The sequence below is a fragment of the Mustela nivalis genome (genome assembly GCF_964662115.1).
Source record: "Mustela nivalis genome assembly, chromosome: 6".
In the NCBI taxonomy this organism is placed as follows: domain Eukaryota; kingdom Metazoa; phylum Chordata; class Mammalia; order Carnivora; family Mustelidae; genus Mustela; species Mustela nivalis.
The window spans coordinates 47,000,488-47,026,980 of NC_139025.1; the positions used below are offsets into that span (position 1 = coordinate 47,000,488).

Here is a 26,493-nt window from a genome sequence, read left to right on the forward strand (position 1 = left end):
TCTCTACAGGAGAGTTGGCCAAATACAGACCAGGGGGGCTAGGATCCTCATTGTCAGTGAAGGGAGTTACAAATATGGGAAGCAAAAAGCTAGAATATACTCTGTGGTGTAGGACAGGACCTGGTGGTGTTGGTGTGAACTCATGACTACATATATACAGATACAAAGATAAAGAAAAAAATAGACATGTATAGTGTTCTCTAACACTGTCCACTGAGAGGAACTTGGAGCAGCAACAGTTCAAACACTTCAGCAATGAGAATAAGTAGCATCCAGAGTTTCATTTCTAAATACCATTCTCAAAGGACCTAGTTAGCTCTTAGAGAAAAGGGTGATTCTAAGGTCAGGGCAGGGAAATAATAAGAGGACCCTACAACATCTTTTTGTGCCAAGCACTAAGGAAGCGGTCAAAGAAAGATGGAATCATGTCAGAAGGACGTGGTAGCTAGCTTTTCAGTCTGTGGCAATTAAGACATCGAAATAAATGATGATAGTAGCAGATTATAAACCACCGAATAAAAGAGGAAGCCATGAGTCTAATATCAATATAATTAAATACAATTTTAAAAACAAATTTTTAGTGAGGAGTTGGGTAGTGAATATAGCCTCAAGGTCTATCTCCCAAGATCCAAGTATTTATTAACTACAAAAGACAAAAGAAGAACTTTACATGAAAAAACTAGAAGATAACACCTTAATTAAGTAATGAAGCTAACATTACCAGTAAGTGACAATTTGAAATCATACACCACTGATAAAATGTAATGAGATAAAAATCCCCATCAATTCTATATTTATGTTCCCGTTTTGCTACCTGAATTTAATAATAAGGAAATATCTGACAAACCCAACTTGAGTGGTGTTCTACAAAGTGAATGTCCCGTAACCTTCAAAAGTGTCAAGGCCATGAAATTCAAGAAACTCTATGGACAGGACAACTAAATGCAACACATGATTCTGAACTGGGTCCTTTTCTCAAAGGGCTTTGAGAATAGGGCGATTTGCAATACTTAAATGGGGCCTGAGCACTAGAAAGTAGTCACGAATCAGTGTTAGTCTCTTAATTCTGATGACTGCATTATGATTATGTAGAAGAATGTTTTTACTTATAGGAAACACATACTAAAGTATTTGGTGTTGATGCAGTAACTTTTGACAACTTATTTTCAAATGGTTCAGGGGAAAACAAAATACTTTGTATGGCATTTGCAGTCCTGCTGTATCTTTGAGATTATTTCCAGAGTGAAAATAACTTTTCAAAAGAAAGAGACATTAGAGATAATGAGTATAGACAACTTCTCCAAGAAGTTCTGCAAAGCAGAGCAAACAAATGAGGCAGTTGCTGGAAGAGGAAGTGGGCAATTCAGAGGGAAAAAATAAAATTTTATTTAAGACGGAGAAATAATACTACATTTGTACACTGATGGAAATGATGACATAGAGAATCAAAATGGATGTTTCAGGATGGACAGGTGGTGGAGTGTGAGCTTGGATTAAGGGAGATGAGAACTGATGCACACGTGAAGGAATTACATTTGCTAAGAGCGTGGATCTTCTCAGATTGACCATTGTTGAAACCCAGCTATCCAGCAACCTCTTCAGCTAGACTGGGGCTAAGAAATTGGAAGTAAAGAAACAGTGACCCTAGAGAGTTCCAATAAAGTTTACCAAACTTTGATTTTAGGCTCTGAAAAAATAGGAACCGACTCTAGGCAGACATTCTGACAGCTCTGAGAAGCACTTGTCAGGATACCAATCAGACCTAAGAATTTAAACAGTCTGTAAGGATATAGTTCTGTCTTCATTACATTCTGAAATGAAGACACATTTTAAAATTGATGTCACAAAATGCTTGCAAGCCATCAGGCAAAGATGACAGGGGGTCACTGCCTCTATGTGTGGGAAGTCACATGTGTGGTAAGGGCATCAGTCATTCAGTCAAGTTCTTCAGTTGAGTTGCCTGCATTAAAGGCAACAGTCAGGGTTGACTTAACTTGAATTTGTTGCTTAAAAAGACCTCAAGGACTGTGCTGGGATGCAGGCTTGAAATGGGATGTTCATCGTTTGTCATTGGCTCGGCAATGTACCTGAGAAGACAAAAGAAACTACGAAACCTCTGGGATGAGACAGAATTTCCAAAGTAGGAGAGACTGGTCTGACATTTATCTAGAAAGGTCTTTAGCTCAGGTCAAAAGCAACTGGCTAGTTTTAAGTCTTCATATTTCTTTGAATCATTAAAATGTAATTCAAGTCAGAAAAAAATGAAAACATCCAGCTTAAACACAAGTGACTGCAGAAAAAAAATTAGGATTCTTTGAAATGCCCTGGAACCATACTGAAAATATGAGAGGTGTTATGGACAGCAAGACTACTAATGTTGAGAATGAAAGGCAGCAAGTTGCCATGATGTCTCACACCATCATGGCACCCCCATCACAGCTGGTGGCCAAAATTAAGACTAAAGGATATTTCCTGGGTGTGAAGACTGCCCAAGATCAAACTTTGATTATGACACTAGAGGAAGTAAAATTGTATAAATAAATATTGACTATTTTTTATTTATAAAATAATGAGTGAATCATCTAAGTGGTCTTCCCCTCCCCTCTCCTCCAAGGTGGTATTAAATGAATGGTACATCAATAGGATTTTTCTAAAAAATGAAATAGGAAATATTCTTGAAATTAATAACTTCAAATGAATCATCAAAAAAAGCACATTATATTTAATTTGCTCTATTTAATAAAAAGAGAAAGACATTCAAAGTGTCATCCAAAGAAGTTACATTTTTTAAGAAAGGAGATTTCATCTGGCCTGAAAACTGGGCTATTCAGAAAAATTCTTTTCCTAGGGATTTCAAATTATCAGGGTTTAACAGTACTACTGCTATAGTTCCTAGACACAATGCATAAAGCTAAGCATGTACACGGTGCTTAATAAATACGGAACTTTTTAAAAGTTATATCAACTCTCATAAAAATGAAGTGTCAAGCTTAGTTACTAATGTATGTGTGAGTTCAATTTTATGTTTTTTGCTTCATTTTCAGCAAACTGAATGAATGAGGACTGGCCAACTGTGAATATGACCCCTTCCTCTTTATGTCCTTTGACATACTACACTGATTTTATTATCTCTAAAAATACTCTCAACTGGTCAATGAGGAGGTAGTATCTCATTCTCCCCAATCAAATGCAAGCATTTTTTCAAAAATATTTATTTCAGAGAGAGAGAGAGAGAGAGTGTGTGAGTGGCAGGAGAAGCAGAGGGAGGGAATCTTTAAGCAGACTTCCCACCAAGGATGGAGCTGGATGAAGGCCTCAATCTTACCACCCATGAGATCATGACCTGGGCTGAAACCAAGAGTCAGACACTCAATCGACTGAGCCACCCAGGCGCCCCTCAAATGCAAGCATTTTAGAGAAGAGATGTTATATATTTCATTTCAAATTCTGAAAAAATACTTCAAAAGTCCCAAACCTAGGATCTATGTCCTTTCTCTACTACCAAGGATGATGTCTAACTGGTCCATTTCTCAGTACCATTTTCTGTGACGCTCAATTCCAACCTTTTATGAGTCAGTCATCAGAAAGATGATTCAATCGTTAGAAACGTTTGTGTTTGATAATTTATACATATTTGTCAGTTATGAAAATCAATCTGTTTTTATGTTGAATTATTATAAAAAGAAAGTATACAATAAATACTGGCTTCTTATAATCAAACACAACACATGAAAGTATTTACTGTACTCTCTTCATTTTTGTATTTCAATGAATTTTCTCCTATGATCACAGTTTTGTGGGGTTTTTTTAAGATTTATTTATTTTTCCAGGGAGAGAGAGAGAGAGATAGAGAGAGAATCCTCAAGCAGACTCTCTGCTGAGTGCAGAGCCCAACACAGCACTTGGTCCCAGGATCCTGAGATCATGACCTAAGCCAAAATCAAGAGCTAGACACTTAACTGACTAGGCCACCCAGTGCCCCTATGACCACACTTTTATTTGGCCAATGTGACCATGCTTGCAATTTCCTAAACCATAAATGTCATTGGAAATGTCATGTGAAATATAGCTTCTGATGTTCTGTTATGTGACATTCTAAGTACATGAACTTGAAGCTATCCACTAAAAAAAAAAAAAGTTTCTTAAATGCCTGTACACCAGCACCCTGAAGGGTACAGAGAAGTAAATTACATGGTCTTTGACTTTGAGGACTGTGTAGTTTTTGTTTTTTTTTTTTAAGATTTTATTTATTTATTTGACAGATAAAGATCACAAGTAGGCAGAGAGGCAGGCGGAGGGGTGGGGGGTGGGGGGAAGCAGGCTCCCTGCTGAGCAGAGAGCCTGATGTGGGGCTTGATCCCAGGACCCTGGGATCATGCCCTGAGCCGAAGGCAGAGGCTTTAACCCACTGAGCCACCCAGGCGCCCTGAGGACTGTATAGTCTTATGGAAAAATTTATTTGATGAAAATGAAACCAATTAGTAAACATAGTCAGAATGGCAAAATATTCATGGACAAGTGGGGACTGGAGCTGACCCCTGATTGGGGAGTACGATTTGGGGAGGATCTTAGTTGGTTGGGCTTTTGGAACGAAATATTTTAGACTGGGTGGATGACAAACAACAGAAATTTATTCCTCACAGTTCTGGAGACTGCAAAGTCTAAGATCGAGGTGCTGGCAGATTCAGTGTCTGGTGGACGTCACTTCCTGGTTTGCAGATGTCTTCTCACTATTACCTTGCATGGTGGCAGGGATGAGGGATCTCCCTGGGGTCTCTTCTAGGGACACTAATCCTATTCATGAGGGCTCACCCTCCCAATCTAATCATCTTCCTAATGCCCCACCCCCAAATATCATTATATTGGTGGTTAGGGTTTCAACAAAATCTTGAGAGGGTGGGGAGAGGCAAACATTCAGTCTGTAGTAGACAGGAAAAGAATGAGGGGAAGGGCATTCTCACTGAGGAACGCAGAATAACCAGAGGAGTGGGAATTGACATAGCATACTCTTGGGATAATAAGGGGAACAAGATGGAAAGGTCTATTAGGAATACTTGGGAGAAATGAGAAAGACATTTGACATTTTTATGTGGGGTCAATTTATGGAGCATCCAATTAGTTTAGAAGCAATCATTTCACCCATGCTTCTGGCCCTGGCTTTCTTTTGTTCTTACATCTACATTATTTTTCATGATGCTAACGATGCCCTCTGTCAAAGAGCATCTTTCTAGTTTACAATGATTCTTACTCCTCCTTAACGATGGAGTGTGGGTTAATTCCTAGAGCAGTGTTGTGGTTTGATTCTAATGTCCGTTGATTGAACTGCAGATGGTTCACTCGTTCGACTAGAACAGAGATGCCATTCTAGCAAACAGGCACTTGAGACTAAAGATAATTGAATCAACCTATCTCTTTCTTCATGGCGCTGGAAGTAACATGGGATCCTGGGAGCCGTGGGCAGCCATCATGTCTGCCACATGGAACAGGAAGCTGAGAAAACTATTCTTCCCAGGAAAAGAAAGAGACAGACGCACAGAGTGAGGCAAGGGCATGTAACAGAGCTTTCCTGGTTTCTGATGGTCTTCCAGCTCTTATTTCTATGGCTTACCTGGCTACATTTTTGCTCTTGGAATCTGAGACACACTCTATCTTTTATAATCAATCCCCTCTTCCTGCTTAAGTGAACTTGGCCTAGGCTTCTATTATTAGAAACCCAACGAGCCCTACCAGAGTGGTGAATAAATAGACTTCACCGAAACCTGCTGTCCTTTACTTTTGGACATGCTCTCTCAATTTGTGCTCTAAGGAAAAGCTTCCTTTCATCTGTCTTTGCTCCACATCTCTGTGACTATATTGCTGTCTCATACATCTGAGTGTCACAGTCTCTACGCCCCTCTCTGTCCCTGTCCCTAGATCCCTTCTCAGCTTCCTTTGATTTCTCTTTACTTTCTGTCCTTGAATGAAATGCTAACAAAGAAACACAGAAAGGCTGGGAGTATAATTTATATATGCCTGAGGCTTATGAACAGATAATGGGTTCATTAGCTCAATTCTCCCGGGGTCTGTGATGCAGAGCGATAGGACACAAGGTTTAAAAATGAATACACTATTCAGATCTTGTTATGGTACAGCTTCTCTCTGCAGCCCGAGTTATCCTGGAGGCTGCAGGAGGGATGAGGCCGCCCCTGCTGATGGGACTCTCGAAGCACCAGTGCCAGCTGTGTCCCCTGTCCCCTGCTTCTCACGGCCTCAGTCACAGTGGGCTCTGCCAGATGTACATAATGTCACTGCTGCTGTACAGAACTCGAAGCGGTCACTTCTCTGCCTGCAGAATCACATACATGGGATCTTCAGAGAAAAGCCCTTTCTTGCCGACAGGATCATGCAGGGAAAGTAGGTGGAGAAGCCTGAGTGCTCAGAAGCCTTTGAAGGGAGTCCTGAAGGCAAATAGCCAAACCCTAAACCAGCTAGCTGACAACTCTGTCAACACAGTCGCAGGTTAGCCAACAGCTTGAACTAAAAATAATCTGACACTTCACCACAGCATGCCTGCCTGGCTCTGATGTGCAGGACAAAGGCTGAGTGACAAGCTGCCGCTGTATTTCCAACAACTTGAGGTCTAACGACAGAGCAAGGGTCGAGAGATGTGGATGCGAAGATCACCTAGTAAGATCACCACCTAGTGCTCGGTTTGTTAGATAAACGCTTTCTCTTTCTTATAGTGGCCATGCCTCTGGTGTCTTGAGAAGTAGTAGAGGAAGGGAGTCAGGGTGTGGTGCTGCCTTCTTTCTGATAATATCTGGTGATCATGCTTCCTGCATATCTTATTTATGTGATAGGTCTTGTTCATATTTTTTTGTAACCCCCTCCTAAATTAGGAGATCCCTGAGGGCAAGAGCCAGGTCTTCGTCTCTCCCTCTCCACCTCTGCATCTCTAGGACCTAACATGGTCTGGCCGTTTAAAAAGCTGTCAACAAAGTACTTATTAGACAAAAGAATAAATGAACAATGGAAAACTGGCCCAAATTCAACCTTATGAGGAGGGTCTGGGAAAGCTTCTCAAAGGATGTAATGATTGATCTGAGTCTTCACGGAATTGCCAGAGTTTAAAGCAGAAGAACAGAAAGGAGGAGAGGGAATGTTCAGGCAAAAAAAGGGGATGAAGCCAAAAAGAGGGGTAGAGGTTAGAAGGACCTTCCATATTCTGTCAAAGAGTTTGAATTTTATTTTATAGGTGATGGGAATCATGAAAAGATTTTCTGTGCGAGAGGAACATAATGAGATTTTCTTAGAGAAAATTTTCTTTGGTAGCAATGTGGAGGATAATTGATGGCAGGGATGGAGACAGGGTTGAGATGGATTTCACGGATCAACTAGGAGCCCCCTGCAGTCAGTAATTCGGGTGGGGGAGGATGGAGGTCTGATTTATGGTTGAAAAGGCCTATTTCCGTCCTCTTCCTCCCACTGCTGGCTTTTCATCACCTCTAACACCATCACAACCTCCTTCAGGAGCCAGATCTGAGGACCCTGAGCAGTAAGAGAAAATGCCAACCACAATAGCGCTTCACAAATACTTTTATCTTAGTTGGGCCACCCTGAAAGGCAAAGTGACATTTTCCAGAAGGCCCATGGGCAGAAGCTTCCGCTCTCCCGACCCCTCCCAAAGAAGAACCAAATGAGGGCGCCTGGGTGGCTCAGTGGTTTAAAGCCTCTGCCTTCGGCTCAGGTCATGATCTCAGGGTTCTGGGATCGAGACCCGCATCAGGCTTTCTGCTCAGTAGGGAGCCTGCTTCCCCTTCTCTCTCTATCTGCCTCTCTGCCTACTTGTGATTTCTGTCTGTCAAATAAATAAATAACATCTTTAAAAAAAAAAAAAAAAGAAGAACCAAATGACTCTTTGATGCCATGGTCTTTGAACCCCCTCACTTCTTGCAGCAGATTCTGTGCCTACCTTCCACATTGTACTTTTTCAGCAAGAGAGTGAAAAAGAAGAGGCAAAGGGAAAAGAGGAAGGTTTTGTAAAGGAGCAAGGCAAATGGTGAGTTCCCTGTATTTATCTCATTCATGAATAAGAAGAGTTAAAGCTGTGGAAAGAAGAGAAGATGCGCCTACATGGCCCCATTATCAGAACTCAAAAAAGATTAGGACAGACAGATGCCTATGGATATTTGCTCAGCTTCTTTATGAAGAAAGACTCTCCAGTCCATAGCTGATGGGAGTTAGAAGGAGCAAACCCCAGGTGTCTGGCTGGCTCAGTTAGTAGAGCATGTATGAGACTCTTGATCTCAGGGTCATGAGTTCAAGACCCACATCAGGTGTGGAGTTTACTTAAAAAAAAAAAAAAGGAGGAGGAGGAGCAAATCTTTTCCCTAGGTTCTTCTTCTTCTTCTTTTTTTTTTTTTAAGGCTTTATTTATTTAGTTGAGAGACAGAGAGAGCATGAGCAGGAGGAAGAGAGAGAAGGAAAAGCAGACTAACCAATGAATGAGCAGGGAGCCCCACTTGGGGGTTGATTCCAGGGTCCTGGGATTATGACCTGAGCCAAAGGTGACAGTTAACTCACTGACCCAACCAGGTGCCCCTCCCTAGGTTCTTTACCATGGCTATACATTGAAACTAACTGACAACTTAAAAAAAAGGGAGGGGGGACCAAAGCTGATGCCTGATTCATACCCCAAGAGATTCTAATTTAATTGTTCTAGAGTATGGTCTTAGAATTGATCTTTCTAGAGTTCCCTGGGTAATGTGAATGTACAGGTGAGCTAAGAACCACTGTTCTAGACTGGGGGTCAGCAAACTTTTCTGTAAAAGGCCAGACAGTACATATTTTATGTTTTGTGGACCACACTGTCTTTCTTGCAACTACTCTGCTCTGCTATTGTAGTGAGAAAGTAGCCATAGACAATGTGTATATGAATGGGTTTGTTCTAATAAAACCTTGATCTGGCTCATGAGCCTTAATTTTTTGACCTTTGCTCTAGAAGCATACTTCCAAGGTTGGGTGGGTTGTTGAGGTTGCTAACTCTGGTATGGAGGAAATAGGAAAAATATTCTAGTTTTAAAAAGAATTTCACATTTGGATGAATGTTCTAGCTTTATTTTTTAGAAAATGAGATATGTTTCTAAGTTCCATTTGATAAAATACTTTCATTAGCCCGCTATGTTGTTTGACTTCTTAGGGAGACCATGTGTGATTTTTGTGTTTTGAAAGAAAAAAATCCATAAGTTATTAAATACAACCTACAGTGGTGAAGAGAAAGATTAATCATGACAGATAGACAATTAACCTTAGAACCTAAACCAAGACAGAAAAGCTAAAACCCAAATGAAAAGACAGTCTCTAAAGAATCAGGGAGGTCAGCTGGTAAGTTTTGTGTTTTCTCCAATTTCCTTGGCTAGAATTCAACCATGATCTTGTTTTTTGTTTGTCTCTTCTGCCGTTATTATTCTGTTTTAAATTCTACGTGGAGAACCAGTTTTAATTTATGCTGTCATTTTATTCTGGAGAAATTTGGAGAAGATAAAGCACATTAGAAAAATGAACTTTTTGCCTAATTATTAAGTTTCTCTCTTGCTCTCACTGCTTTCATCACTCTCCATAGAAGGGGAGTCAAGGGACAGAGGCCTGCAAACCATGCTCCTTATAATGAAGGCTGGAGGGTCTGTGTGGGTGATGTGGTCCTTACCTTTATCCTGTCGATGTTGGCTTCCATCTTCAGCTGTTCTACCAGCTTCCTGGCTTGTGCTATGCTGGCGGTATTGTTGCTAGCCATTGGAATGCTGGGTGAGTTTTTCAGATACACTAGGAAAGAACACAGGAGGGAAGAATGCATCAGGGCACTCAGGAGCTGCCAAATGTACAGGTTCATCAGCATGGGGGAACTTTGAAAGAGTGGCTGTGGTGAGGCCTGGCTCTCCCAGTCCTCTCCAGCCCCAGTCCAGTGCCAAGTCTGACTGCGGGCAGGCCAGGAGATGACATGTGCTTGTGGTTTTCCAGATCCTCCTAACCCACCCCAACACACACACACACACACCCCTCTGCACTTCTACCCCTTCTTCAGGGAAAAACAATGAAGATTGTTTACCAAATCAGTTAGAATAAGATGCGCTGCTGAATTAAGGAAGAAAGTCATTAAAATTATCTTAATGTATGAACTGAGCTCAAAATGGTAAGGGTGACAGCAGACGTTATAAGTGTTGTTATTTTTCAGGTACTACTATGGTCAGATACTCTGTTTCAGTGCCCTCAGAGGATGAAGAATGAAAGGCAAGCAGAGAGGAATGGTAAAGTAATCCCTTAGGACTAAAGATACCAAGCTTACAATGTTCTGCTGGTGGGTTCCAACACTAACTTTCTAGCTAACTGTAGCCACCTCAGTCTATCACACTGCAGAGACGCTGCATAGGATGTGTGGTTTTTCAGTGTTGTTTATCCAGCATTTAAAAAAAATATAGCCTTTTCTCTCTATTCTATTTGAAATATGGCTAGACACAACTATTTTCTTCTCTCACAGTTCTTCATCTGCAATGTCAAGGGGGAAGGATTGCCATGTCTAACTTGTTAATGACATCAATGGGTTCACTAGCAGAATTCTGTATTCAGTATAATGGACTTATTACTTTTATAAATATGGAAATGGGACACAAATGTTCAGAGAGTGGAATTCTGTATTTATGTAAATTATGAGATGGTTTCTTTGCCTCTGGGATTGCCAGATCTCCTCCCCATCCTTTCCCTACCCACTTAAGTCCTATCCCAATTTCATTTCTCTTCTAATTCTTCCTTGACCCACCATCTCAATTTTTGTTGTTGTTGTTCATCACGGAAAGTACCCTATTTTATTTATGAGGGCCCATTTCCTCCACATTCTGATCAGGTCTCGCTCCATGTCAAGGTGTCATATGCTATTTTGGGTCTGTATAAATGTGCTCTTTGAGGTCACTGACACCCCACAGTGAAGCAATGTCTGAGAGCAGCAATTTAGCTGGAGTGCATGACCCAAGAAATGAGAGGCATTCAAGCCTTGCTTCAGTCAACAGTTGAATCCTGTTCTGAAGACATATTAAAAAGTGTGACTTCTGCTAGCTTTGGGGAATATTTTTATCCAGAGGTAAAGTAAAATCAGGCAACCATCTCAAGAAGGAAAGAGGACACATAGAAAACCTGGGAAATGAAATATAATCCCTGGTAAATTCAATACAAGACTGTTACGTATTCAGTAAAATCAAAAAACAATTTTTAATTACCCAAAGAGCATAAATATGTAAATTACCTTCTTTGGTTCTTATATATATGTATCTTGTTTTTCAAGGCAAAAGAAGAAATTATGTATAAGTCTTTGTAAACAAAGAGGTCCCTTCATAGTGTTATTTTATAAAGAAAACTGCAAAATCAGCCATCCCAAAAGCATAACATTTATAGTATAATTGAAAGATAATTAACTGTTCCCTCCAGTTATTTTCAAAGGCATCAGAGACAATAAAATGGAAAGGAAGACTGAAGGGATTTTGAAGCCACAGAGATCTCTGAGCTCTACTTCCATGTGCTTGAAGATCAGTGGAGGGATCTTTATGTAAAACCAAACCAAACCAAAACAACAACAACAACAACAAGAGGCTTTAACAACTATGATTTCATCAGCATAATTAGGAACCCAATCATCTCAGCCCCACAAGGAAATTACATGTCCCCAGATCGAACAAAAATCTAACACCCGTGCAATACGTCACAGGACCAAGATGGAATCTTGATTTATCAGGAAGCATAGCCTAACTCTTTTCATTCATCCAAAGTTGGAAGTAGTCGTGATCTACAAGACCCTGGACACTGTTTTGTGAAGCTAACATTCCTTCCAAACTAGAATTTACCACACTAGAATATAGATTATCACAGAATTGCCAAATCCTCATTGGGCCTGAGGGAGATGTGGGAGTCTGGCCAGCTCTTCATCTGCCCTTGAATCTAAATCAGATTACACAGTAACCTGTGTCAGAAACCATAGCTTGCCTCCAAATACCACTTCTCCTCTTCTTTATTGGTAATAACAATTTGCTTTTCTTTTTCATAGAGCCCATGAGAACCCTGAATTTTAGCTGGGCATACTTTACTGAAATATACATTCTTCAGCCTCCTTTGCTGGTCAGTAAACTTAGACGACCAAGTTTTGGCCAATGAGTAATAAGCAGAAGTGCCCTTGAAAGGAGAAGGGTGTGCTCTTTGCCTCCCCCTCCTCCTGATACTGGCCTGGAAGACGGTCTTGTTGACCACAGAGTTTCACCTTGAACCTTTAGGTTTATACTCTGGGGGTAAGCAGGAAGGATCTGGCACATACTGGCACTGTAGGGCCACCATGCCAGCTGTGAACTGGCTATCATCTATGTGAAGAGAAATAAGTACCCACTTTGTTTACACCACCATTATTAAGAGTATTTCTGCCATTGGACAATAGATTTACCATCACCTGAGTAAATGACCCAGTATTTTCATTTGAGTATCTAGGAAATTCTATGTTCTAATGCCTATTCATGTTTCCTGGGAAAGTTATGGCTTTCTGTCTTAGGAGACTAAGATAGAAAGTGTATGAGTTTTCTATTGCTACCATATCATATTACTACAAATGTAGGAGCTTAAACAATAGGAATTTCTTATCTTGCAGTTCTGGAGGTCAGAAGTTTGGAATAGGTCTCACTGGGCTAAAAATCAAGGTATCAGCAGAGCAGTAATCCTTTTGGAGTCTGTAAGGGAAAATCTATTTCCTTGCCTCTCCCTAGCTTCTAGGGGCTACAGGCATTCTTTGGCTCTAGGTCCTATTCCTCATTTTCAAAGCCAGCAAAGGTGAGTTGAGTTATTCTTACATCATATCACTCTGACCTCTTCCACAGTCACATCCCCTTCTGACTCTGCTCTCTCCCTTCCTCCACTTTTTTTTTTTTTTTTTTTTTCAAGTGAGGAACTAAAAAAGGAATTTGTTTATTGAGGGCAAGAGGATGCAAACAATATAAAAATCAAAAGCTTATCTGACTTTTCTTTCTCTGCTTCTCAAATGGGGGTTGGATTTTATTTGTAAATTTTCTGAGGGTCCCCAACTGCCAATGGAATTCTTTATACAGAGGGAAGCTATGTGACAGATTCCTTAAGAGACCCTTCGGAAGAACTCTCATTGGGTAGGAGTGGTGCTCAATATCGCCTATTTCTTTCCCTTCTGCTTCATGTGTACTACAAAATAGTCATTGCATGCAATGGTGAGCCCTGCGATTAGCGAGAAGAAGCTCTGGAAGCCCACTTTGCCATCTCGGCACTGGTCGAGGTCCTTCATTATTTTGTCCACGACCAGAGGGTCTTTCTGATTTTCCAAAAATCCAGGGAACTCCTTTTCCATGAGTACTCGCAGGTCCTCCTTTGTTAAGTAGCCTTTTTCACCAGCAAACTTGTGAAATGTGAACATCATGGTTTCCATGGCATGTTCCATTTGAGATGGCATTTTGGTGAGGTCTGTTGAAACCTTGGCCCAAGGCGCAGCAGGGACGATTGGCTGGGTGGGACGCGCAGCCAGTGAGCGGAACGCGGCACTCTCCCTTCCTCCACTTTTAAGAACCTGGCAACTCTACTGCCCCCTACCCCAGATAACCCAGGACAACCTCCCTATCTTTAGGCCAGCTTGACTAGCATCCTTAATTCCATCTGCATCCTTAATTGCCCTTTGCCATTAACATAGTGTAGTCATACATTCCAGGAATGGAGACATGGACACTTTGGGGGGACTTCATTCTACCTACTATGGAAGAAGACCTCTGCATGGGAGAAGAGAGAAGTGGGGAGATGGGGGCTGAGATAGAAAAAGAAGAGAGAAGGGGTAGGATGCAAGTCTAGAAATGTTGGGGAGAGAAAACCTCTGAAAACTAAATGGACTTAGCAGAAAAAGTAAACACAGACTTTGGTTTTAGTTTTAGGAAGATACATCCTCAGTGTTCTAGTTTTACTATATGACCCAAAAGAATCTAGTGTTTCCTACTAGGGATTTAGCCCAAAGATGCAAATGTGGTGATCTGAAGGGGCACGTGCACCCCAATGTTTATAGCAGCAATGTCCACATTAGCTAAACTATGGAAGGAGCCCACACGTCTATTGACAGATGAATGGATAAAGAAGATGTGGTACACACACACACACACACACACACACACACACACACACAGGAATACTATTCAGCCATCAAAAAAATGAAATCTTGCCATTTGCAATGATGTGAATGGATCTAGAAGGTTATATGCTAAGTGAAATAAGTCAATCAGAAAGGACAATTATATTATCTCACTCATATGTGGAATTTAGAAAACAAAACAGAGCATGCGGGAGAGGAAAAATAGGGGAATAGAGGGAAAAATAAAACAAGATGAAACCAGAGAGGGAGACAAACCATAAGAGACTCTAAATCATAGGAAACAAACTGAGGGTTGCTGGAAGTAAGGGGCTGGAGATATGGGGTAACTGGGTGATGGACATTAAGGAGGGCATGTGATATAATGAGCACTTGGTACTATTAAATAAGACTGATGAATTGCTGACCTCTACCTCTGAAACTAATAATACATTGTATGTTAATTGAATTTAAATTTGAAAAAGTCAAGGGTCACATTTATTTATTTTTACAAATATTTATTTATTTATTTGAGAAAGAAGGTACTTGGACAATGCATCACACACACGGACACGCTCAGAATGCTTTTCATCTTATAAAACAGAAACTCTGTACCCAATAAACGGAAGTCCCATTCTTTCCGTCCCTCAGCCCCAGAAACCACCTTCTGTTTTCTGTTTCTATGATTTCGGCTACTCTAGGTATCTCGTAGAAGTAAAATCATACAGTATTTATCTTTTCATGACTGGCTTATTTCACAGAGCATAATGTCTTCAAGGTTTACATCTGTCGTAGCATGTGTCAGAATCTCCTTCCTTTTTAAGGCTGAGTAATAGTTCACTACATGTCTATACCACATTTTGCTTATCCATTCATCTGTTGAAAACACTTCCATTGCTTCCACATTTTAGCTACTGTGAATAATACTCTTATGGACAAGGATGTACAAATATCTCTTCAAGACCCTACTTTCAATTCTTTTGGGTTATATACCTAGAAGTGGAATTGCTGGGTCATATGGTAAATCTATTTTTAACTTTTTGAGAAATAGCCATCCTGATTTTTGTAGCAGCTATGCCATTTTACATTCCCACCAAAAGTGCACACGGATCCAATTTCTCATCTTCCCAACACTATTTTCCATTTTTGTTTTTTTGATCGTGGTCATCTTAACGGGTGTGAGGTGGTATCTCATTGTGGTATCTCATTTGCATTCCCTAATGATCAGTGATGTCAAGCATCTTTTCAAGTACTTATTGACTATTTGCTTATGTCCTTTGGATAAATACCTGTTCAAATCCTTTGCCCATTTAAAAAAAATATTTTATTATTTTTACATGATCTCCACACCCAAGGTAGGGCTGAAACTCACAACTCTGAGATCAAGAGCAGCACACTCCACCAACCAGGCCAGCCAGGCGCCTCCCACCTTTGCCTATTTTTGAATCAGGTTTTCTTTGGTTGTTGAGTTTTAGCTCTCTATATATTCTGAATATTGACCTCTTCTCAGATATATGGGGTTTAAATACATTTCCCTGCATTCCATAGATTGCCTTTTCACTCTGTTAATAGTGTGCTTTGTGGCACAAGAGTTTTTAATTTTCATAAAGTCCAAATTTCTTTTGTTGCCTGTGCCTCTGGTGTCATATCCAGGAAATCCAATGTTGTGAAGTTTCTGCTCTATGTTCTCCTTCTGAGAGTTATAGAGGTTTAGCTCTTACCTTTAGGTCTTTGATGCACCTTGAGTTAATTTTTGTATATGGTGTTGGGTAGGGGTTCAACTTCATTCTTTTACACATGGATACTAGTTTTCCCAGCACCATTTGTCAAAAAGATTGTCTTTTACAAGTTGAATGGTCTTGTCACCCTTCTTGAAAATCATTTAACTGTATATGTGAGGATTTATTTCTGGGCTCTCTAGTCCCAAGTTAATTCTATTCTAAGTCCCTAAATATTTTATTATTTTTGACACTACTGTCAAATGGAATTGTTTCCTTAGTATCCTTTCCAGATTGTTCCTTGTTCATGTAGACAAGTGTAGTGCTACATCACAGATTCCTAATGCGGGAGACAAAAACTTTGGTCTTTTGTCCCTACCCAAGCTGACAGCGATTGCATGTGGTGAGAAGTGTTGTTGAGAAAAGGGTGTTGCATCCTGTGAGCACATCGGGCCAAGAGAAGTTGTTGACAGAGTCCTGTTAGGTGCTTAGGCAGAAGCACAGATGCATATCAGATACGCTTTACTAAGGTTCCTGTTTCATTCTACATCTGGCTGAAATCGGGCAGACATTATTTTAAGAGGGAAGGAAATGCTTTGAATATAGCAACCACTGAAATAGCTAAAAGAAAAAGTAAAATTCTGCTGAAGTGATCAGGTGGACAAAGCTTGAAAACACAGGTGTATGTACACCCCTTTTAAAAACAAACAACAAAAAACTTTTCATTAAAAAGAGAGAGTGATTAATTCCTATAGATCGCTCTCTGCTCACCCCCCATCAGCTAGTCTTTGGATTGCCTTATGATACACCATAGTTTACCTTTGTGGGGGTCCAGCCTGGCCCCAGAACCATCAGAGGCCCACCTCAAAGATGCACCCATCTGTGGATTCCAACTCTTCTAGAAATTAGTGGGGCAGAGGGAAATAGAACCAGTGTCTGCCTCTCTTGGGGAGACTCTGAAGTCCTGAGCTCACTTCTGGAACCTCAAAACACCTCTGGGAATCAGCTGAGCTGATGATCAAAGGTTGGTAGTGCTGGTGTGACCCTCTTCCGTCTAGCAGTTGGTAGCCCCTCCCAAGTACTGAAATGGGTGACTGCACATCTCTGGATTTGAATCGGAGAGCTAGAATTCCACAGATTAATTCTTTCAGATGCCACAGCCAAGATCTCTTCTCAAAATTCGAACAGTCTACCCTCTGGAAATTCCAAATGGGATTCAATCTATTTTCCAAGCCCCACACTAAACCCACTGGCAATGGTTCTCAACCAAGGGAAGTGCAACCCCTTAGGAAGCATTTGGAAATGTGTGGGGGTGGCCTGGGTTATGACAGTCATCAGGGGTGCTAATGGCATTTAGAGAGCAGAGGCAGAAACTCTAATGCCCTGTGGAGTGCCAGACAACAGTGAATTGTACTGCTCCCAGCCCCTCCATCAGAAAGGACACTGAAAAAAAAAAAAAAACAGTCATAGATCCATGCATGAAAAATCTGCTCAGAGAAAGTACTCCACCAGGAAAGGTTCAAGGAAACTGGCTTTTATATTATGTCTTGGGATCCCTATTACCTTCCCAGGGATGAATAAGTGTTAAGTGCTCATAATTCTCATTAGCATTATTGTGCTTTATGGATATTTAGTCCCTGAAAGAGAGCACAATCTCTTGCAATGTACTGGTGGAGTGAGATTATGCTGGGTCATATCTGCCAGTAAGCAAAAAGAATACAAACAACTGAAGCTCCTAGAACAATTACAGAGCTTGTGTGAGAGAGATTGGTAGGACTCCGGAAGAATGTCCCAATTATCCCACCTGAATTCCAAGCCTGAGAATCATACAGAAGGCATTTTACTCTTTTCACTGATGAGAGAAGCACCCCTCCTCCCCCCGCCCCCTGAACATGAGAGATAGGGCTTGTTATAGAATAATAACCATTAGATGAGTTTTCTTCTTCTAAAAATACATCAAGCATTCTCATTTCTTTCAGGAGGAACTCTTCTGTTAAGAAACCATACATTTTCTTGTCATTTAGGCTTGGGAGTTAACACACAACTCCTTATTTCTGTGGCACCAAGATAAATAAATGTTTTGATAATGAGACCTTTGCCTTCTACAGTATAGGTTAATTGGGGAGGATGCCATTCTTTTCAGGTTCTAATGGTGTTTTTTAAGCACGGCATCCAGTCTTCGTTCTGGCCTTTCATTTTAATTACAACTGTGCGTTCCTTAGAACTGTGTTTTGATATCTGCAGTTGGTGGTAAGGGGGCTTGATTTACTTGTTTTATATATTTACAGGTTAAGATGACACTGGCAATAAAACAAACAATTCTAGGTTTACAGTCAAATCAGAGGTTTACAGTCTCCCAGTTATTTGATGATATCTTCATTATTCTCAATTGTCAGTTAGCCATATCGTTGGCGATCGGTTATTGGCTGGGTTTGAATTAGAGGACCATTCCTAACAATTTCAATTTGTAGTTCTTCAGAGCCTCTACAGTTAGTCACCTGGGTAAATGTTTTTGTTAATGGCTTATATATCAGCAAAAGTTCAGTTTGGTCATTTTGCCAAACTCATTTTTTGTTGTTGATTTTGTTTTTTGGATCCCTACCCTAATTCATTCTGTAGCAGGTAAGAACCACCATCACCAAATTGATGAGAGTATATATATGAAGGGTCCAGGGAAGGGTTTTCGCAGTCAGAGCACAAGTGAATTTCTGAGTTGTGGCTGCGGCGTGAGTTGAATAATAATTGTAAAAAACAGCCTGCCTTGTTTCACGGTACTTTTTTGTGAGATAGCTCCTCGTATTACCAGTTGGCCACTTTGACCTGAAAATACCAAAATAGCACATTTCCATCTCTACTAATCAGCAAACACTAATTTCTTTTTGGTTCTCCCACCACTGGGGAAATTTTAAATCAATAGAGGATTTATTTGGGAAGCTTGTTGCTTCTCCTTCAACACTTTCAAGCACCAGAGCGTCAGGGTTGGAATCTGCCCCACGGGCTCACTCTTTCCCAATCTTACGTGTTTCAACAATCGGAGCCATGACAAAGATGTCTTTTGGGTGTCATAATGTCCTGGTTTCCTCACTTGTCTTTGCTCATTTTTGAGTAGGCGTATGGAGGCTATAGAATAGGCGTATGGTGGCAAATAAAAAGGACATGAGAATGGGGAGGGGATTGTCAGGAAAAGGGTAGGATAACGGATGTCCACACAGACTTCAGCGTGGAAGCCTTTGGGGATAGTAGGTATGTATGAGAAATGATGCTGGACTCCAGGGGGCACTGGTTAGTATTTGAATAGGGGAGCGGAGGGGAGGGGAGGGAAACCCCAGGGAAGGGAGACGAGGAGTCGCAGGGGGTTCCTGAGCAGCCAGAATGCAGAGGATGAGACTGCACAACGCTGGCTAGGGATGGATTTGTAAATAAAACAAAACAGGAACCTTCCAAACCCCTTCCCCGCCTCCTCTCTCCCCTCCCCATCTTCCAATGCTTCTCATTTCTGGAAATTTGGTTTTACAGGCCAAAAGCTTTGTTCTTTTACCAGAGGACCAGGAACTCGTATTAAAAATGAGTATTAGCTTATAAACCAAGGGTCTGCCATGTGCCAGGCCCTGGGCCAAGTCCCTGTTTCATCCTCACAACCCCAGGGACGTAAGTACTGCATCCCTCGCTGGAGGAAACCAAGGTTTGGGTTATGTCAGAACATTAGAGAGATGGGTGTTTCTAAAGCAAGCCCCCACCAGGGAAAAATGTTCTTCCAGTCCTTCTCAATTTCCATTTTTAGATGCAGCAGACTGATCCTAATCTGGGGACTGTGGTATCTGTTTGGCCATTTCACAAACATAACAGCAGTTTTTATGGCCTTTGTAGCTATGGAGAGAGCTAATGGGAGTGAGATCTGGTGCAGAAGTTGTACCAAACAAAAATGTTATGGGGCCATTGGGGAAGGACATGAACCAAGGGAGCAACGTATCGACTTAAACTCTACTCGGGAAACCATGTGGTTTTGCTGGGACGTTGCCACTTACCAAATGAGAGAAAGACAAGATTGTATCTGAAATCCCTCAAATCAGCATGGGAGCCATCTATGCTGTGTAGGTGGAGAGTAAGACACAACACAGCTTCCCTGACTTACTTGGGTGCCAGAAACCATTATTTGAAAATGACAGCTCTCTGCTTTCCAGTAAACTGCTGTTTTTGAAACAACATCTCTGTGAGATGCAGCCTTCTGCTTGGAAAGAGCATCACTGGTTAGCTGCTAACCACCTTGACAAAAACATAGCCCTTGGAAAACGTGGTTCGAAATCATGGGTTTCACAGATTTTGTAAAATGAACCAGTAATGAATAGAGCATGCTGCAACTTAAAAATGACATGCGAGCTTTAGTTTTTATCGGAGCCCTGGATAATGCAGATGGCTGTATCCACAAATGGGAGCTGGCATTCTCAGATGTTAGATGGGCGTTGTTTGCATGAAAGCAAAAAGACCCGTATTTTGTATGGTATGTGCTGAATTTTCTTTAAAAAAAAAAAAAAAAAAAAAGGAAACCTTGACCGTGAACCAGTAGGGTTCCAACCGAAGAGGAAAAAACGAGCTTGTTTCCATAGAAATGGCTCTGTTAACCTACTGATGTCTAATGCTCCACAACAGCAGGCAAGGGGAAGCTGATAGTCAGAGGCCTTCTGCCTCCTTGTAGGAAATTATTTATTGGTCAATTAATTTCTCTTAAAAACAAAACAAAACAAAAAAACCAAAAAAACACTGCTTCAATTCTAAATCCTCAGTGGATCTTAAGCCTTAGGCAACCCCGGGAGTTCGGGGAGACTAGCATGCCTGTTTCCTTGCCTCTCTGCTCAAATGGATCCGTAGGCTCTCAAAACGGTAACACCCGAAGTCCTTTGGCCGAGCTCCGCAATGCAGCTTCCCTGGTAAGAACTGGAGCCCTTCCACTGATGTTTGGTACCACCATGTTGTTTAGGAATATTTCCTATGATAGAATTGATGGGTGGTACAAGATTAGAGAAACAGGTACTAGAAGACAGTAGATCTGAATTCTGGTCGATTCTGACATTCCTGGCTAGGTTGTTTTTGTTTTTGTTTGTTGGTTGGTTGGTTGATTTTGTTTTGTTTCTTTTCAGTGGGAAAAATCACTTAATCTTTCTGGTCCTCAGGAGCTCATTTGGATTGTAGGGCTGTACAAGTGTCCCTAATGTTTGTGATAACACCTTATAAAGTATGGGCTGCTACAGAAGGAACAGGCATGAGCAGGAAATGACCACCACCATTTACTGAGCAACTACTAAGCACTATAACCTAGAAACATTACATACATAATTTCCAACCCTCACAACAAGGAACATGGAAAAGGAATCAGGAACTAAGAAAGGCAGAGAGAAAAAATATCTAGGACTATGACCAACTGTGCCTCTATTAACCAGGACCTTTGGGTGGGGTGGGGGGAGGTGGGTAAATCTACACATCTGATTTCGAAATTTCTAATTTGCACTGACGATTCTTAAAGAGATGGCGAACATTTGAAAATCAATTGCAATTTAAAATTAGTAAACAAGGGGAGGCGCCTGGTGGCTCAGGGAGTTAAGCCTCTGCCTTTGGCTCAGGTCCTGATCTCAGGGTACTAGGATCGAGCCCCATATCAGGATCCCCACTCATCAGGGAGCTTGCTTGCCCCCTTCTCTCTCTCTCTGCCTGCCTTTCTGCCTACTTCTGATCTCTGTTAAATAAATAAATAAATAAAACCTTAAAAAATTAGTAAACAAGGATTTATTAAGTGCTTACAGTGTGTGACTCAGAAGCATGTGCATGTGTTAAACATAGTAAGTTTCTACGGAAACTGGCCACAAAGAGAACCCTTTGGGCTCCCTCCATAATTCTAAGAAGGCACTGCTATCTTTTACTGGTCTCTTCTGGAGGGAATACTCACATCCACCTACAGTGTTTGTAAGGGTTTCCTGTGGGCACAGAATAAACTTGCAAGACAAGCACCTGAGGCTAATTGTCTTCTGCTTCCTCCTTGGGTCTATTTCCTGTGTGTGAAGACCGGCAGAGCATCACTGCATACACAGCAGCTTTTCCATCAATATCTACAGTACCTGTGGCCACCCCACCTCACCAGCCCTAGCTTTCAGCCAAAAAAGCCTGTTCTCTGTTTACCCAACATAGCCCATGCCCGAGCGTTCATGATCTCCCTGTATGGCTTATTCCCTCACGTGCACCTATGTCTTGCAGCCAGGCCCTAGCCTCCCTTCCTTGGAGAACCCTTCCTCAGCAACTACCTACCCCAGCGACCTCCTCAGGCCTTCAAACTCACACCAAACCAGGAGCCTGTGCTAGTAGAAACCAAGTCATTTCTCTGGCCTTTTAATAAATATTGCACACAGGGGCGCCTAGGTGGCTCAGTGGGTTAAAGCCTCTGCCTTCAGCTCAGGTCATGATCCCAGGATACTGGGATCGAGACCCGCATCGGGCTCTCTGCTTGGCAGGGAACCTGCTTCCCTTCCTCTCTCTCTGCCTGCCTCTCTGCTTATTTGTGATCTCTGACTGTCAAATAAATAAATAAAATATTAAAAAAAAAAAGAAAAATATTGCACACTAACTGCTCTTATCATTAGTATTTCATCTGGGTTTTCTCCCATAAATATTTATTACACCTATCCTTCTATCTCCAAAGTTGCCCTGTTTGACCTTCTTCACCAGTTGAACAGGCCAAGTCAGGCTCCACCACAGGGCCCTTGCACTTGCTGCCTTCCCTGTCTGCCACACTGCATTGCCCTGGCCGGTGGGGCCCATGGCTGCTGCTTTCTCTTTTGAGACAACATTCAAATGCCAGGTCTCCCGATTACACTGTATAATAAAGTGTCCTGTCTAGCCCATCCTTCTTCTGGCAGAGCTCCCTGTTTATTTTTTCTTTTCAATGCATTATAATCATCTGAAGTCACTGAATTTTTATAGCATCCATCTTTCTCCTCCTCTAAATATAAACTAAGAGCAAATAGCTTGTGGTGTTCACAGTAGGTGCTCGATAAATATTTGTTAAATGAATGAAAGTCCTTCATGTAGCACCCTCCGCACCCGGCCTTATGGGTCTTAGATGCTTCAGTACACGTTTGCTGCTTGTGAGGATGAGTACCCGGAGCACAGACTCATCCATGCCCCTCACGATAGCCCATCAAACACTGCTCCTCAGTACAGGTTGCTAATGGTGGCTTTTGTTTGGTAGCAAATGGACTAATGGAGCATATTCCCTAAAAGGGCATCTCCCAGGCTCTGGATCTCATCTGATCTTTTAGTATACCCACATAACTAGGGCAAAGGATAAGCTTGTGACTTATACCTTCTTTCCTCTCCTCATTTCCTGGCTACTGCCAAGAGAGGGACTGATCCCCAGGGAACCACATGCCCTGTAGGTTGTTTTTGGCAACATATAAATCATCAATAACTTTTCTCAGTTGCAAAGTTACACAAACACACTGTTTGAAAGTGTAAACATCCGTGTGATGCTCAAAGCTCCTTTGTAGTCTTGGCCTCACCTTCCCCCAGCCTCCACGGAGCAGTGACCACGGGCTTAGGCAGAAACCCAGCGTGAGGCCACAGCCTTTGAAATGCAGCACAGAAGGCCTTGGCTCCCTTTTCTTGGGTTAGTGTCAGGGACAGGAAGGAGCACGTTGGTCTCGAACTGACTTTTTGAAATATTTTAAGATATTAAAAAATAAGTATTAATTTTTTTTACTTTAAAAATATTTAAGGGGCGCCTGGGTGGCTCAGTGGGTTAAGCCGCTGCCTTCGGCTCAGGTCATGATCCCAGGGTCCTGGGATCGAGCCCCGCATCAGGCTCTCTGCTAAGCAGGGAGCCTGCTTCCTCCTCTCTCTCTGCCTGCCTCTCTGCCTGCTTGTGATCTCTCTGTCAAATAAATAAATAAAATCTTTAAAAAAAATATTTAAATACGTAAAAGAAATACATAACCATTATCAGAAAACTGGAAAACATAGAGATTCAGAAAGCAAAACTCCCCTGTACTGTACTATCAGGAGACAGTCAAAGGAAACTTGCCAGCCATTTTTCAAGTACCTTTCCCCAACTTGGAATGCTTACTTTTTGGGTGTGGAGTATCATGTTGGGAAGATAATATTAACTAATACACATAATAATTTTCTGGGCCTTGCATCGATGCTGAATTTCTGAGATGTTTTCCCATTAGGCACACTGTAAGATTTATCCACCCCCCCCCCATATCCATAAGAGAATGAAGTTATTTTAATATTTCCCATTACTCAACTGTCACATTTTATATCCTCTTTTAAGGCTATCACACATCTCTGACATGTAGTACAGAGCCATTTTTATTCTTCTAAACAATATTTTTTTACAACTACTACTCTAAGCGCATAAAATAAATTGTCCTGCTGATATATCTTTGATTATAAGGATTGGGTAGAGGAAAAAAACCTAAGAAATTAAAGGTGAAGGGACACATAACCCTTTCTTTTACTTTATCACTAAGCAAGGACACAGACAGCTCTCACCCATGCTGATTACCCTGCAAGTCCCTAGACTGAAGAGGAAGGGCATCAAGAAGAGGACACTTCTCAGGGCGCCTGGGTGGCTCAGAGGGTTAAACCTCTGCCTTCAGCTCAGGTCATGATCCCAGGGTGCTGGGATTGAGCCCCACATCGGGCTCTCTGCTCAGGAGGGAGCCTGCTTCCCCCTCTCTCTCTGCCTGCCTCTCTTCCTACTTGTGATCTCTGCCTGTCAAATAAATAAATAAAATCTTAAAAAAAAGGGGGGGGGACCCTTCTCCACAGCACAGCTGTTTACTCGCCATTTCCAAAAGGTAAAGGGATTTATCTGAAATGATGACGTGGGGACCAGGAGACCAGGAGACTGTCTTACAGATACTGTTTCTAAAAATCAGGTTTATCAGGATATAACTCACATACATTAAAATTCAACCATTTTCAGCACGCCGATAACCATCTGACAACTATGTACGTGCAATCTTGAAACCACCGCAAAGCTGCGCAGACTATTTTCAGGAGCTACTTAGCCACTTTGCTTACTCTTTTCCTAGCCTGGCCTCCCAGAATGCACAACCTTGAGATTCGTCCCCAGGTACCAAGAGCAGTTCCAGGAAAGCAAAGGCTGTGAACTCGACTGACCTTCCTTAACATGGAGTTCACAGAGGTATGAAATCTCAGAGACTGGCAGGAGCCAGAAGTTATCTTACAGGACTATCTACCCACAACAAATCTTTTTTTGTAATCACTGGTTTAATATGCCAAAGTATAAGTGATGAAAATCACTTGTGACATAGGTTTCAAAAATGCCTCTGAACGTCTGGAGCCTGCGGTTGGCACTGTTTCATTTAACAAGTTTAGTTCCGTTTTGGCAGCCCCTGGGGGGTCAAGGCAGGAAGGCCTCTGCAGGGTGAGGGGTGAGGATTTTTCTAGGAATGAGCAAGTTTTAAAAAATGGCTCCAAAATGACTCCTCTGCAAACATATGCCACTAACCCTTAAAGAGAGGCTAAATACGAGGCATTTGAAACTCACTGAAATAAGACCTTACTTTGCAGGTAAAAACAACAACAACAACAACAGCAACAACAAAATTAAGGGCAGAGCAATGAAATGCATTGCCTTGGAAACACAGCCATCACCTAGTGTCAGAACCAAGGACTTAACCCTGTTTCCTGAGGCTGCCTAATATCAGAATTATTAAGGTTCAAATTTCTTCAGATTTCTCAGTAAGTAAGTCCCACCCTGTCCCCAAGTGTGGTCACCCCTAAAGAAACTCTATCAGGAGAATGGGGTGGGGAGTTGGTGAAATGAAAAAATATGATCCCACTCTTTCTGCCGACCACCCCCACCCCCCGCCACGTCACGATGATCACCACCCAACAGTGAGACTGTCTGATCTACTAAGGCTAGAGGCACTGGACTTAATTTTCTCATCTTAGTTTTATGTGTGGGGTGTGTGTGTGTGTGTGTGTGCGTGCACGTGCGTGCTATTTTTGTAAAGAATGTAAATGTAAATTTGACTAACAGGTGCCTTGTTTAGTGAGTAAAGGGTATTTGCCAAGCCAATCTCTATACTTTAACAAAATGGGTTTAATGTTGTGTGGAAAGAGAAACTTGTGTAGCTCTCCAAGGAATTTTCTGGAGGCCATCTCTTTGGAACATGTGTGGTGTCTTTGGATGGGAGCATGAAGGGAAGACAGAGGTGCATGGAATTAGGGAGAGCTGTGAAGATGCTCCCTGAGCTGACATCCACAACTCCCCAAGGTACTGAACTGATGGATGTTCATAAAGACAATGTGGGAATCAGCATGGGGTAATATATAATGCTGAATTCCAAGGCTGGAGGTCTAGATTCGAGTATTAGCTTTGTCCAGTGATTACAGATGAGTCATTGTAATCTCTCTGGGCCTCGGTTTCCCCTTCTGTAAAATGAAAGTGTTGATGTGAATGATTGATTCTTGTTGGTTGTTTTAGAGATACTAATATGGTTTCACTCTTGTCAGTGTACCATTGAATCCCACAGCTCCAGGACTTTCTCAACATAGTTAAGTGTCAGCCCCAATTCCAAAATTAAATGTTCAAGGAGAGTGGACAAATATGAAGTAAGA

The 26,493-nt window shown here is 41.6% G+C and overlaps 1 protein-coding gene and 1 pseudogene across 4 annotated transcripts in view; both read right to left on the bottom strand.

Moving 5' to 3' along the window:
* GNG2 (G protein subunit gamma 2) overlaps positions 1-26,493 on the bottom strand; it is a 115,992-nt gene that overhangs the window by 15,577 nt on the left and 73,922 nt on the right. For all 3 annotated transcript variants that reach the window (XM_082735202.1, XM_082735200.1, XM_082735201.1), the window contains one exon: positions 9,686-9,801. In XM_082735202.1, coding sequence (XP_082591328.1) covers positions 9,686-9,772 — 87 coding nt within the window. In that variant the 5' untranslated portion in view covers positions 9,773-9,801. The remainder of the gene's footprint in view (positions 1-9,685; positions 9,802-26,493) is intronic.
* On the bottom strand, positions 12,946-13,573 carry LOC309866984 (protein S100-A10 pseudogene; annotated as a pseudogene). The gene has a single exon. The product of its transcript is annotated as a protein S100-A10 pseudogene (transcript).